The 13,040-nt window shown below is 46.1% G+C and overlaps 1 protein-coding gene across 1 annotated transcript; it reads right to left on the bottom strand.

Moving 5' to 3' along the window:
* Positions 1-1,212: 1,212 nt before the first annotated feature.
* Positions 1,213-12,848, bottom strand: LOC123724556 (protein piccolo-like). Its single transcript, XM_045688728.1, has 7 exons — positions 12,337-12,848; positions 10,293-12,212; positions 6,716-8,089; positions 6,166-6,567; positions 1,779-3,218; positions 1,404-1,696; positions 1,213-1,225 (listed from the first exon to the last, which is right to left on the bottom strand). The coding sequence occupies exons 1-7, from the start codon at positions 12,760-12,762 to the stop codon at positions 1,213-1,215; spliced, it is 5,868 nt and encodes a 1,955-aa protein (XP_045544684.1). The 5' UTR covers positions 12,763-12,848.
* Between the last annotated feature and the right edge of the window lie 192 nt (positions 12,849-13,040).

The raw sequence follows: 13,040 nt of genomic DNA, 5'->3' as shown, positions 1-13,040 counted from the left end.
CCTGTCCCTCAGCTGTGATGTTCGGATATACCGATCCTGCGCAGGTGTTGTTACACGTGGTATGCCACTTGCGAGGATGATCAGCTGTCCGTCCTGTCTCCCTGTAGCGCTGTCTTAGGCATCTCACAGTACGGACATTGCAATTCATTGCCCTAGCCACATCTGCAGTCCTCATGCCTCCATGCAGCATGCCTAAGGCACGTTCACGCAGATGAGCAGGGACCCTGGGCATCTTTCTTTTGGTGTTTTTCAGAGTCAGTAGAAAGGCCTCTTTAGTGTCCTAAGTTTTTATAACTGTGACCTTAATTGCCTACCGCCTGTAAGCTGTTAGTGTATTAACGACCGTTCCACAGGTGCATGTTCATAAATTGTTTAAGGTTCATTGAACAAGCATGGGAAACAGTGTTAAACCCTTTACAATGAAGATCTGTGAAGTTATTTGGATTTTTACGAATTATCTTTGAAAGACAGGGTCCTGAAAAAGGGACATTTCTTTTTTGCTGAGTTTAAATCTAAAAATGACCATACTGATTGTTTAAAGCAAAACAACCAAAACAAAGCTGGGCAGAGTGTGCAGTTTGAATAGGCTACTATCATTGCCTGGGGTTGTTTGGCATGCAAAATTACTTGTAGATCAATGACTGTCAACACAGTTACATGCAGTCCAACACTGAAGAAGAGAGGACGCATCAGTTGTTACAAGATAAGAGATATTTTCAGACAGTAGAAAGAATGTAATATGAGCAGAAAATGCTTGTGAACCGTGAATTCATAACTTTAGAATCTATTTTTTGAACGATGCATGCTACATTTGGATTGGTTTGGGGTCCGTGGACTGATGCGTTTCGGTGAATGTTACATCCCTAGCATATTCTGTAGAGTATGGGAGCCACGATGTACTCCAAACCCCTTCAGACAAAAGTCATGCACCTAACAATATGTTAAATGTGATCAGTAGCAGATGAACATGAATGTCAAAACCTTGCCAAGATACTCAAAGACAATGCTGTCAGATTACAATTGGTTTCCAGGAAGATCATAAACCAACATTAGATATTTTTTAAGGAAAGACAATATTAATAACAAGAACTCCATCAAAGCATCTTGTTATCCTTTCTTACAACTCCCATGAAAGACAAGACTAGCGAATATAAACATTGTATATATATATATATATATATATATATATATATATATATATAGTTCGTATCATTAACCAATTGTTCTAAAAAAAAAACACAACAGTTATTTTAGAGTAGCTAACTACTTTGATGAAACATATACTATTTACTTACAGTTTCATGTGGCATGGGGTTAAATCCACAGAGGTTGCAGACAGTGTTCTTGCATTCTGTGCAGGTGTTGTAGTTGGGAGGGTCCTTGGAGCCCTTGTTGAGTTCCACCTTGCAGAGTGGACAGGTAGATTGGCCTGCTTTGGGAGCTGGTTGGGAGGATGCTGCTCCCTTTGGAGGCGCTGATGGGGGTTTGTCCACTTTGGCATGTACTGATGGGGGATATTGGCCTTCTGGGGTTGCGCTGCTTTCTTCTCCTCTGCTTTCTGAGCAGCAGGTAGTTTTGTCTCATTTGCAGGAGGCATCTTGGGAGAGGTCTGGGCCAGTGCAGATATCTTGGGGAAGCTGGCGGTGTGGTGCGGGGCTCGTCCTGAACAACTGAGGTTATCAAAGTGGAGGCAGAGCTGAAAATGGAAGAGCCAAAGCCAAACATCTTCCCAGACACTGACTCTTCGGGCTTTGAGGAGGCAGACTGAGATTTGGGACCTCCAAAGCCAAATAAGCCTCCTGATTCCTGCTTGGGGGTTGCTTTGTGGCTGGGAAGGCACTACTCTCCCTACGCCCAGGGATGGGCTGCTGTGGTGGTTTATGAGGTTCTGATGTTCTCCGGTTCTCCAGTGGAGCCTTCTGAGCAGGCACTGGGCTTGCCGGATTTTGAGTGTCTGCTGCTTTAGCAGCTTCAATTATTGATATATCAGGCTCTGATTTTGCAGCCTCTGCTGAGGGCTGCGGAGGCTGTCCTTGTTGTTGTAGAGTCTTCTGTTGTGGAGGTTGTTGGACTACTGTTGGAGTCGGTTTGTCCACTGACTTCTGGTCCTGCTGGCAAACCACTGTCGGGGATACCTCCTTCTTCTGTGACGAGCCTGGTGCTGGGGTCTCTTTCACTAAAGCAGGAGTCATAGACACCTTGGGGGAAGCTGGAGGTGTGGTGCGGTGCTCATCCTGAACAGCTGAGGTGATCAAAGTGGATGCCGAGCTGAAGATAGAGGAGCCAAAGCCAAGCATCTTCCCAGACACTGAGTCTTCAGGCTTTGACTGAGCAGGCTGAGATTTAGCACCACCAAAGCCAAAGAAGCCTCCTGACTCCTGCTTGGTGGGCTGGGCCTGTGGTGGTGGTACAGATTTTGCATGAGAGGCTCCACCTTTTGGAAGCTGTTGTTGAGGCTTCCCGGGCTCTCCTTTCGGTGTCCCTGCTAGAGGCTGAGGTTGTTGCTCTTGTTGTTGTGGAGTCTCTTGGTGTGGAGGATGTTGGACAGGGGTTGGAGTTGATTTGTCCACTGGCGTTTTGTCCTGCTGTGAAGCCACTGCCGGAAATACCTCCTTCTGTGGTGACCCTGGTGCTAGGTTCTTCTTCTCTTTCTCTGAAGCAGGAGTCATTGGCTCCTTTAGGGGAGCAGTTTCGAGGTCTGGCATTGGAGCTTGCTGGGGCTGTACTTGTTGTGATGCCTTTGTAGCAGGAGTTTGCTTTTCTTGCTGCTGTACAGTTGCAACAGCTCCACTGGTTTTGGGTGTGGCTGGAATTGGTTGGTCCACTGGTTTCTGTACAATTCTAGGTTCTTCATTCTCCTTCTCAGCCACAGCAGGTGAAGCCTGTTTATTTTGTGTGGATCCTAGTGGTGGGGTCTCCTCCTTTTTGTCTGCATTTGGTGCTGGGGTACCAGCGGGAATTGGTGTCTCCTGAGGCACACTGGGTGTAGTGATCTCTTTTTGGCCAGCCGCAGGTACAGGGATCTCCTCCTTCTGGGGTTTAGCTGGAGCTGGGGTCGGCTTTTGAGATGCAGCAGGTGTGACATTCTCCTTTTGAAGTGCAACAGGTGTAGAGACTATGCTGGGCAAGGGTTGGGATTTCATCATGGGAGGTCCTGGGGGTTCCATTGCTCCAAGTGCTCTCTGCATCTGGCAGGTCAGACAGAGCCATTCCTTTACCTGAAATAAAATAACAGTGTTGATAAAAATAACTAAAAATAATATAACTAAAAATAATATTAATATAAATAATATATCTCATCTTAGTTGCTATTTAAACACTGCATACTACATGTGACATACATACAAAATAACTGTCTTATGCTCTACATCTGTGTGTGTGTGTGTGTGTGTGTGTGTGTGTGTGTGTGTGTGTGTGTGTGTGTGTGTGTTGTTTGTGTGAGAGTGTGTGTGTGCGTGCGAGTGTTTTTAAATTCTGTATATCTATGTTGTATGTACTATCTAGGCACCTGACCTGAGCCATAAGGGAGACTAGGCATCTACCACCCCACTACCACTATCAGCGGGGCAATGAAGCATATGTTGTTTGTCCCTCCACTTTGGTTCTGAAATCACCATCACCCACTGATTAACTTGTAATTTTTGCAGATTAAGTGTGTGAGCTAGTATTGTATTAATATTGACTGTAAAAAATTGCTGTTGCAAAGCCAATGAATATGTAGCACAACTTTGGATTTCATCCCTATCTCAAAACCAGATGGTTTTGACCGTTTGAAAGTTTTTACTGAGTAAGCTTCTCCTCGCGCTTCGGGCATGCCTCGCAAAAGGGATTGGTGGCCTCGTTATGAAATGATCAACTTTACCATGTAAACTCAGCAAAACAAGAAACGTCCTCTCACTGTCAACTGCGTTTATTTTCAGCAAACTTAACATGTGTAAATATTTGTATGAACATAACAGGATTCAACAACTCAGACATAAACTGAACAAGTTCCACAGACATGTGACTAACAGAAATGTAATAATGTGTCCCTGAACAAAGGGGGGGTCAAAATCAAAAGTAACAGTCAGTGTCTCGTGTGGCCACCAGCTGCATTAAGTACTGCAATGCATCTCCTCCTCATGGACTGCAACAGATTTGCCAGTTCTTGCTGTGAGATGTTACCACACTCTTCCACCAAGGCACCTGCAAGTTCCCGGACATTTCTGGGGAGAATGGCCCTAGCCCTCACCCTCCAATCCAACAGGTCCCAGACGTGCTCAATGGGATTGAGATCCAGGATCTTCACTGGCCATTGCAGAACACTGACATTCCTGTCTTGCAGGAAATCACGCAAAGAACATGCAGTATGGCTGGAGGCATTGTCATGCTGGAGGGTCATGTCAGGATGAGCCTGCAGGAAGGGTACCACATGAGGGAGGAGGATGTCGTCCCTGTAACGCACATCGCTGAGATTGCCTGCAATGACAACAAGCTCAGTCCGATGATGCTGTGACACACCGCCCCAGGCCATGACGGACCCTCCACCTCCAAATCGATCCCGCTCCAGAGTACGGGCCTCGGTGTAATGCTCGTTCCTTCGACGATAAACGCAAATCCGACCATCACCCCTGGTGAGACAAAACCGCGACTTCGTCAGTGAAGAGCACTTTTTGCCAGTCCTGTCTGGTCCAGCGACAGTGGGTTTGTGCCCATAGGCGACATTGTTGCCGGTGATGTCTGGTGAGGACCTGCCTTACAACAGGCCTACAAGCACTCAGTCCAGCCTCTCTCAGAATATTGAGGACTGTCAGAGCGCTGATGGAGGGATTGTGCGTTCCTGGTGTAACTCGGGCAGTTGTTGTTGCCATCCTGTACCTGTCCCTCAGCTGTGATGTTCGGATATACCGATCCTGCGCAGGTGTTGTTACACGTGGTATGCCACTTGCGAGGATGATCAGCTGTCCGTCCTGTCTCCCTGTAGCGCTGTCTTAGGCATCTCACAGTACGGACATTGCAATTCATTGCCCTAGCCACATCTGCAGTCCTCATGCCTCCATGCAGCATGCCTAAAGCACGTTCACGCAGATGAGCAGGGACCCTGGGCATCTTTCTTTTGGTGTTTTTCAGAGTCAGTAGAAAGGCCTCTTTAGTGTCCTAAGTTTTTATAACTGTGACCTTAATTGCCTACCGCCTGTAAGCTGTTAGTGTATTAACGACCGTTCCACAGGTGCATGTTCATAAATTGTTTAAGGTTCATTGAACAAGCATGGGAAACAGTGTTAAACCCTTTACAATGAAGATCTGTGAAGTTATTTGGATTTTTACGAATTATCTTTGAAAGACAGGGTCCTGAAAAAGGGACATTTCTTTTTTGCTGAGTTTAAATCTAAAAATGACCATACTGATTGTTTAAAGCAAAACAACCAAAACAAAGCTGGGCAGAGTGTGCAGTTTGAATGGGCTACTATCATTGCCTGGGGTTGTTTGGCATGCAAAATTACTTGTAGATCAATGACTGTCAACACAGTTACATGCAGTCCAACACTGAAGAAGAGAGGACGCATCAGTTGTTACAAGATAAGAGATATTTTCAGACAGTAGAAAGAATGTAATATGAGCAGAAAATGCTTGTGAACCGTGAATTCATAACTTTAGAATCTATTTTTTGAACGATGCATGCTACATTTGGATTGGTTTGGGGTCCGTGGACTGATGCGTTTCGGTGAATGTTACATCCCTAGCATATTCTGTAGAGTATGGGAGCCACGATGTACTCCAAACCCCTTCAGACAAAAGTCATGCACCTAACAATATGTTAAATGTGATCAGTAGCAGATGAACATGAATGTCAAAACCTTGCCAAGATACTCAAAGACAATGCTGTCAGATTACAATTGGTTTCCAGGAAGATCATAAACCAACATTAGATATTTTTTAAGGAAAGACAATATTAATAACAAGAACTCCATCAAAGCATCTTGTTATCCTTTCTTACAACTCCCATGAAAGACAAGACTAGCGAATATAAACATTGTATATATATATATATATATATATATATATATATATATATATATATATATATATATATGTTCGTATCATTAACCAATTGTTCTAAAAAAAAACACAACAGTTATTTTAGAGTAGCTAACTACTTTGATGAAACATATACTATTTACTTACAGTTTCATGTGGCATGGGGTTAAATCCACAGAGGTTGCAGACAGTGTTCTTGCATTCTGTGCAGGTGTTGTAGTTGGGAGGGTCCTTGGAGCCCTTGTTGAGTTCCACCTTGCAGAGTGGACAGGTAGATTGGCCTGCTTTGGGAGCTGGTTGGGAGGATGCTGCTCCCTTTGGAGGCTCTGATGGGGGTTTGTCCACTTTGGCATGTACTGATGGGGGATATTGGCCTTCTGGGGTTGCGCTGCTTTCTTCTCCTCTGCTTTCTGAGCAGCAGGTAGTTTTGTCTCGTTTGCAGGAGGCATCTTGGGAGACGTCTGGGCCAGTGCAGATATCTTGGGGGAAGCTGGCGGTGTGGTGCGGGGCTCGTCCTGAACAACTGAGGTTATCAAAGTGGAGGCAGAGCTGAAAATGGAAGAGCCAAAGCCAAACATCTTCCCAGACACTGACTCTTCGGGCTTTGAGGAGGCAGACTGAGATTTGGGACCTCCAAAGCCAAATAAGCCTCCTGATTCCTGCTTGGGGGGTTGCTTTGTGGCTGGGAAGGCACTACTCTCCCACGCCCAGGGATGGGCTGCTGTGGTGGTTTATGAGGTTCTGATGTTCTCCGGTTCTCCAGTGGAGCCTTCTGAGCAGGCACTGGGCTTGCCGGATTTTGAGTGTCTGCTGCTTTAGCAGCTTCAATTATTGATATATCAGGCTCTGATTTTGCAGCCTCTGCTGAGGGCTGTGGAGGCTGAACTTGTTGTTGTAGAGTCTTCTGTTGTGGAGGTTGTTGGACTACTGTTGGAGTCGGTTTGTCCACTGATTTCTGGTCCTGCTGGCAAACAACTGTCGGGGATACCTCCTTCTTCTGTGACGAGCCTGGTGCTGGGGTCTCTTTCACTAAAGCAGGAGTCATAGACACCTTGGGGGAAGCTGGAGGTGTGGTGCGGTGCTCATCCTGAACAGCTGAGGTGATCAAAGTGGATGCCGAGCTGAAGATAGAGGAGCCAAAGCCAAGCAACTTCCCAGACACTGAGTCTTCAGGCTTTGACTGAGCAGGCTGAGATTTAGCACCACCAAAGCCAAAGAAGCCTCCTGACTCCTGCTTGGTGGGCTGGGCCTGTGGTGGTGGTACAGATTTTGCATGAGAGGCTCCACCTTTTGGAAGCTGTTGTTGAGGCTTCCCGGGCTCTCCTTTCGGTTTCCCTGCTAGAGGCTGAGGTTGTTGCTCTTGTTGTTGTGGAGTCTCTTGGTGTGGAGGATGTTGGACAGGGGTTGGAGTTGATTTGTCCACTGGCGTTTTGTCCTGCTGTGAAGCCACTGCCGGAAATACCTCCTTCTGTGGTGACCCTGGTGCTAGGTTCTTCTTCTCTTTCTCTGAAGCAGGAGTCATTGGCTCCTTTAGGGGAGCAGTTTCGAGGTCTGGCATTGGAGCTTGCTGGGGCTGTACTTGTTGTGATGCCTTTGTAGCAGGAGTTTGCTTTTCTTGCTGCTGTACAGTTGCAACAGCTCCACTGGTTTTGGGTGTGGCTGGAATTGGTTGGTCCACTGGTTTCTGTACAATTCTAGGTTCTTCATTCTCCTTCTCAGCCACAGCAGGTGAAGCCTGTTTATTTTGTGTGGATCCTAGTGGTGGGGTCTCCTCCTTTTTGTCTGCATTTGGTGCTGGGGTACCAGCGGGAATTGGTGTCTCCTGAGGCACACTGGGTGTAGTGATCTCTTTTTGGCCAGCCGCAGGTACAGGGATCTCCTCCTTCTGGGGTTTAGCTGGAGCTGGGGTCGGCTTTTGAGATGCAGCAGGTGTGACATTCTCCTTTTGAAGTGCAACAGGTGTAGAGACTATGCTGGGCAAGGGTTGGGATTTCATCATGGGAGGTCCTGGGGGTTCCATTGCTCCAAGTGCTCTCTGCATCTGGCAGGTCAGACAGAGCCATTCCTTTACCTGAAATAAAATAACAGTATTGGGAAAAAATGCAAAAGAAAACAATTTTGTACAATGTTATTGCAGTCTGAGAACCAGTAGATGCTTTTATTTTAGTTGCTATTTAAATACTGCATACTACATGTGAAAAACATACCAAAACTACCATCATAATGCTCTAAAATCTGAAGATGCTAAATAAAATGAATACTTTATATCAGGCTGTATTAATACCAATCTTCAAGATCTAAAATTAGATAACAACATCTATAGAGAGTATGAATATAGACCTAAAATCTTAATTGTTTCTCCTCTCACGGTTTGTGAACCTAATTTTCACAGGACAGACAGTGCCTTCAGAAAGTATTCATACCCTTTGACGTATTCCAAATTTTTTGTGTTTCAGCCTAAATTCAAAATGTATTAAAAAAGATTTTTTCCTATCTACCCACAATACCCCATAATGACAAAGTGAATGTTTTTAGAAATCTTTGTAAATGTATTGAAAATGAAATACAGAAATATCTAATTGACATAAGTATTCACACCCCTTTGCTATGACACTCCAAACTGAGCTCAGTTGTATCCAATTTTGTTTGATCATCCTTGAGATGTCACTACTTGATTGGAGTCCACCTGTCGCTAATTCAATTGTTTGGCCATTTAGAAAGAAACACACCTGTCTATATAAAGTCCCACAGTTGACAGTGCATGTCAAAGCAGAAACCATACCATGAAGTCCGAGGAACTGTCTGTAGATCTCCAAGATATAATTGTGATGAGGCATATATCTGGAGAAGGGTATAAAACAAGTTCAAGAATGTTGAACGTTTCCAAGAGCACAGTGGTCTCCATTACTGGGAAATGGAAAAAATATGGAACTACCTAGACTCTGCCTAGAGATGGACCTCCGACCAAACTGAGCAACCGGGCAAGAAGGATCATGGTCAGGGAGGTGACCAAGAACCCAATGGCCACTCTGACAGAACTACAGAGTTCATTGGCTGAGATGGGAGAACCTGCCTGAGAGACAAAAGTCTCTAGAGCACTTAACCAATCTGGGCTTTATGGGAGAGTGGCCAGATGGAAACCACTCCTGAGAAAAGGGCACATGACAGCATGCCTGGAGTTTGCAAAAAGGCACATGAAAGACTCTGAAAAAATAAGGCAAAATATTCTGTGGTCTGTTGAGACAAAAATGTAACTATTTGGCCTGAATGAAAAGTGCTATGTCTGGAGAAAACCAGGCAAAGCTGATCACCAGTCTAACACCATCCCTACCATGAAGTATGGTGGTGGCAGAATCATGCTATCGGGATGCTTTTAAGCGGCAGGGACTGGCAGACTGGTAAGGATAGAGGGAACAATGAATGGGGACAAATACAAGCAAATTCTTGATGAGAACCTGCTTCAGAGTGCAAACGACCTTAGACTGGTGCAAAGATTTACATTCCAACAGGACAAAGACCCCAAGCATACAGCCAAAGAAACGCTGGAATGGCTTCAGAACAAGAATGTGAAAGTCCTTGAGTGGCCCAGCCAAAGCCCAGACTTGAATCCCATTGAAAAACGGTGGAAAAACTTGAAGATTGCTGTTCACTGTCGCTCCCCATCTAACTTAACAGAGCTTGAGAAAATCTGCAAGGACGAATGGGAGAAGATCCCCAAATCCACAAGTGCAAAGCTGATAAAGACATACCCAAGATGACTCAAAGCTGTATTTGCCGCCAAAGGTGTTTCTACAAAGTCTTTACTCAGGAGTGTCAATACTTATGTAAATTATACACATATACATATTTCTGTATTTTATTTTCAATGAATTTGCTAAAAACAATTCTACACACGTTTTCACTTTGTCATTATGGGGTATTGTGTGTAGAAGGGTGAGAAAAATAACCAATTTAATCAATTTTGAATTGAGGCTGTAACACAACAAAAGGTGGAATAAGTCAAGGGGTACTGTAGTCTGGTGCATATTCTGTAGAATATTGGGAGTCAATGCTGCCAGATTACAAATTGTTCATGAATTCATGAACCAATATTATACAATTATTAATAAAAAGAGCTCACTCAAAGCATCTTGTTATCCTATCTTACACCTCCCATGAAAGACATGACCGGCAACTATAGACATTGGGAATCCTTAACAAATTGTTCTAAAATAAAGCACAACAGTTATGATAGAGTAGCCTAATTACTTTGATGAAACAGACTCTTTACTTACTGTTTCATGTGGCATGGGGTTAAATCCACAGAGGTTGCAGACAGTGTTCTTGCACTCCGTGCAGGTATTATAGTTGGGAGGGTCCTTAGAGCCCTTGTTGAATTCCACCTTGCAAAGTGGACAGGTGGACTGGCCTGCTTTGGGAGCTCGATGGGAGGATGCTACTACCTGTGGAGGCTCTGATGGGGGTTTGTCCACTTTGGCCTGTACTGATGGGGGAACCTTGACCTGCTGGGGTTGCTTTATTTTTTGAGCAGCAGGTGGGTTAGTCTCTTTTGCAGGGGGCATCTTGGGAGACATCTGGGCCAGTGCAGACATCTTGGGGGAAGCTGGCGGTGTGGTGCGGGGCTCATACTGAACACCAGAGGTTATCAAAGTGGATGCAGAGCTGAAGATGGAGGAGCCAAAGCCAAACATCTTCCCAGACACGGACTCTTCAGGCTTTGAGGAGGCAGACTGAGATTTGGGACCTGCAAAGCCAAATAAGCCTCCTGACTCCTCCTTAGTGGGTTGCTGTGTGGCTGGAATGACACTACTCTGCCTACGCCCAGGGCTAAGCTGCTGTGGTGGTTTATGAGGTTCTGATGTTCTCCGATTCTCCAGTGGAGCCTTCTGAGTAGGAACTGGGCTTACCGGTTTTTGAGTGTATGCTGCTTTAGCAGCTTCAATTATTGATATATCAGGCTCTGATTTTAGTGCCCCTGCTGAGTGCTGCTGAGGCTGTTCTTGTTGTTGTGGAGTCTTCTGTTGTGGAGGTTGTTGGACAAGTGTTGGAGTCAGTTTTTCCACTGGCTTCTGGTCCTGCTGGTAAACCACTGTCGGGGATACCTCCTTCTGTGATGAGCCTGGTGCTGGGGTCTCTTTCAATATAGCAGAAGGCATTGACTCCTTTTTGGGTGAGGCTGTTGTAGGGGCCACTTGTTGGGGACCAGCTGGTCTGGGAGTCTCCTTCTGTTGAGGTGCAACAGGGGCAGACACCTTGGGGGAAGCTAGAGGTGTGGTGTGGGGCTCATCCTGAACAGCTGAGGTGATAAAAGTAGATGCAGAGCTAAAGATAGAGGTGCCAAAGCCAAACATCTTCCCAGACACAGAATCTTCAGGCTTTGACTGAGCAGGCTGAGATTTAGCACCACGAAAGCCAAAGAAGCCTCCTGACTCCTGCTTGGGGGGCTGGGACTGTGGTGGTGGTACAGTTTTGGCATTAGAGGCTCCACCTTTTGGAAGCTGTTGCTGAGGCTTCGAAGGCTCTGCTTTCAGTGTCGTTGCTAGGGGCCGAGGAGGCTGGCCTTGTTGTTGTGGAGTCTTCTGCTGTCTAGGTTGTTGGACAAGGGTTGTAGTTGGTTTGTCCACTGGCTTCTGGTCCTGCTGTGAAGCCATTGCTGGAGATGCCTCCTTCTGTGGTGAGCCTGGTGCTGGGGTCTTGTTGTCTTTCTCTGAAGCAGGAGTCATTGACACCTTTTTGGGTGAGGCTGTTTTATGGCCCACTTTTTTGGGACCAGCAGGTCTGGGAGTCTCCTTCTGTTTAGGTCCAACAGGTACAGCAAACTTGGGAGAAGCTGGCGGTGTGGTGCGGGGCTCATCCTGAACAGTTGAGGTGATCAAAGTGGATGCAGAGCTGAAGATAGAGGAACCAAAACCAAACATCTTCCCGGACACTGACTCTGTCGGCTTTGAGGGAGCGGGCTGAGAGGCTGAAGTCACTTGCTCTTTTCTGGGTGAGACTGGTGTAGGAGCCGCTTTTTGTTGACCAGCTGGTGTGGGAGTCTCATTTCGAGTTGTAACAGGTGCGACAGTGTATTTTTGAGGAGCAGCAGATGTGGAGACTTTGCTTGGCGAGGGTTTCATCATGGGAGGTCCAGGAGATTCCATTCCTCCTAGTGCTCTCTGCATCTGACAGTTCAGACACAGCCACTCCTTCACCTGAAAGAAAAACATACTGTTAATATTCATATCATATACTCAGTGGCCATACATTTGACACTTACTAAAAAAAAGCTCTTAATCATGCTTTTTATCAAGAGTAAGAAACCAATCACGTTCTTACCTCTGTAACATTCGGCATGAGCTTGAATCCACAGAGGTTGCAAACAGTGTTCTTGCATACAGTGCAGGTGTTGTAGTTGGGAGGGTCCTTGGATCCCATGTTGAGTTCCACCTTGCAGAGTGGACAAGTGGACTGGTGTGCTTTGGGAGCTGGTTGGGAGGATGCTGCTCCCTTTTGAGGTTCTGATGGGGGTTTGTCCACTTTGGCCTGTACTGATGGGGGGATCTTGGCCTGCTGGGGTTGCTCTGCTTTCTTTTCTGCATTCGGAACAGCAAGTGGTTTTATCTCCTTTGTAGGCGGCATCTTGGGAGAGGCCGGTGCAGACACCTTGGGGGAAGCTGGTAATATGATGCGGGGCTCATCCTGAACAGCTGAGGTGATCAAAGTGGATGTGGAGCTGAATATGGAGGAGCCAAAGCCAAACATCTTCCCAGACACAGACTCTTCAGGTTTTGAAGGGGTAGACTGAGATTTGGGACCACCAAAGTCAAATAAGCCTCCTGAGTCCTGCTTGGGGGTTGCTGTGTTGCTAAGATGGCACTACTCTGCCTACGCCCAGGAAGTCTGGGCTGCTGTGGTGGTGTCTGAGGTTCTGATGTTTTTGGGTTCTGTGGTGACTTCTGAGCAGGTGTTGGATTGGCTGGTTTCCCAGGCTGCTGCTTTGGGGAAGTGATTTTAGGGTCTGGCTTTGGAGTTTCCTGAGG

This window comes from Salmo salar, chromosome ssa10, assembly GCF_905237065.1.
Source record: "Salmo salar chromosome ssa10, Ssal_v3.1, whole genome shotgun sequence".
NCBI classification, from domain to species: domain Eukaryota; kingdom Metazoa; phylum Chordata; class Actinopteri; order Salmoniformes; family Salmonidae; genus Salmo; species Salmo salar.
Note: the sequence above shows the minus strand (reverse complement) of the source record. Positions and strands in the feature narration are given on the sequence as shown.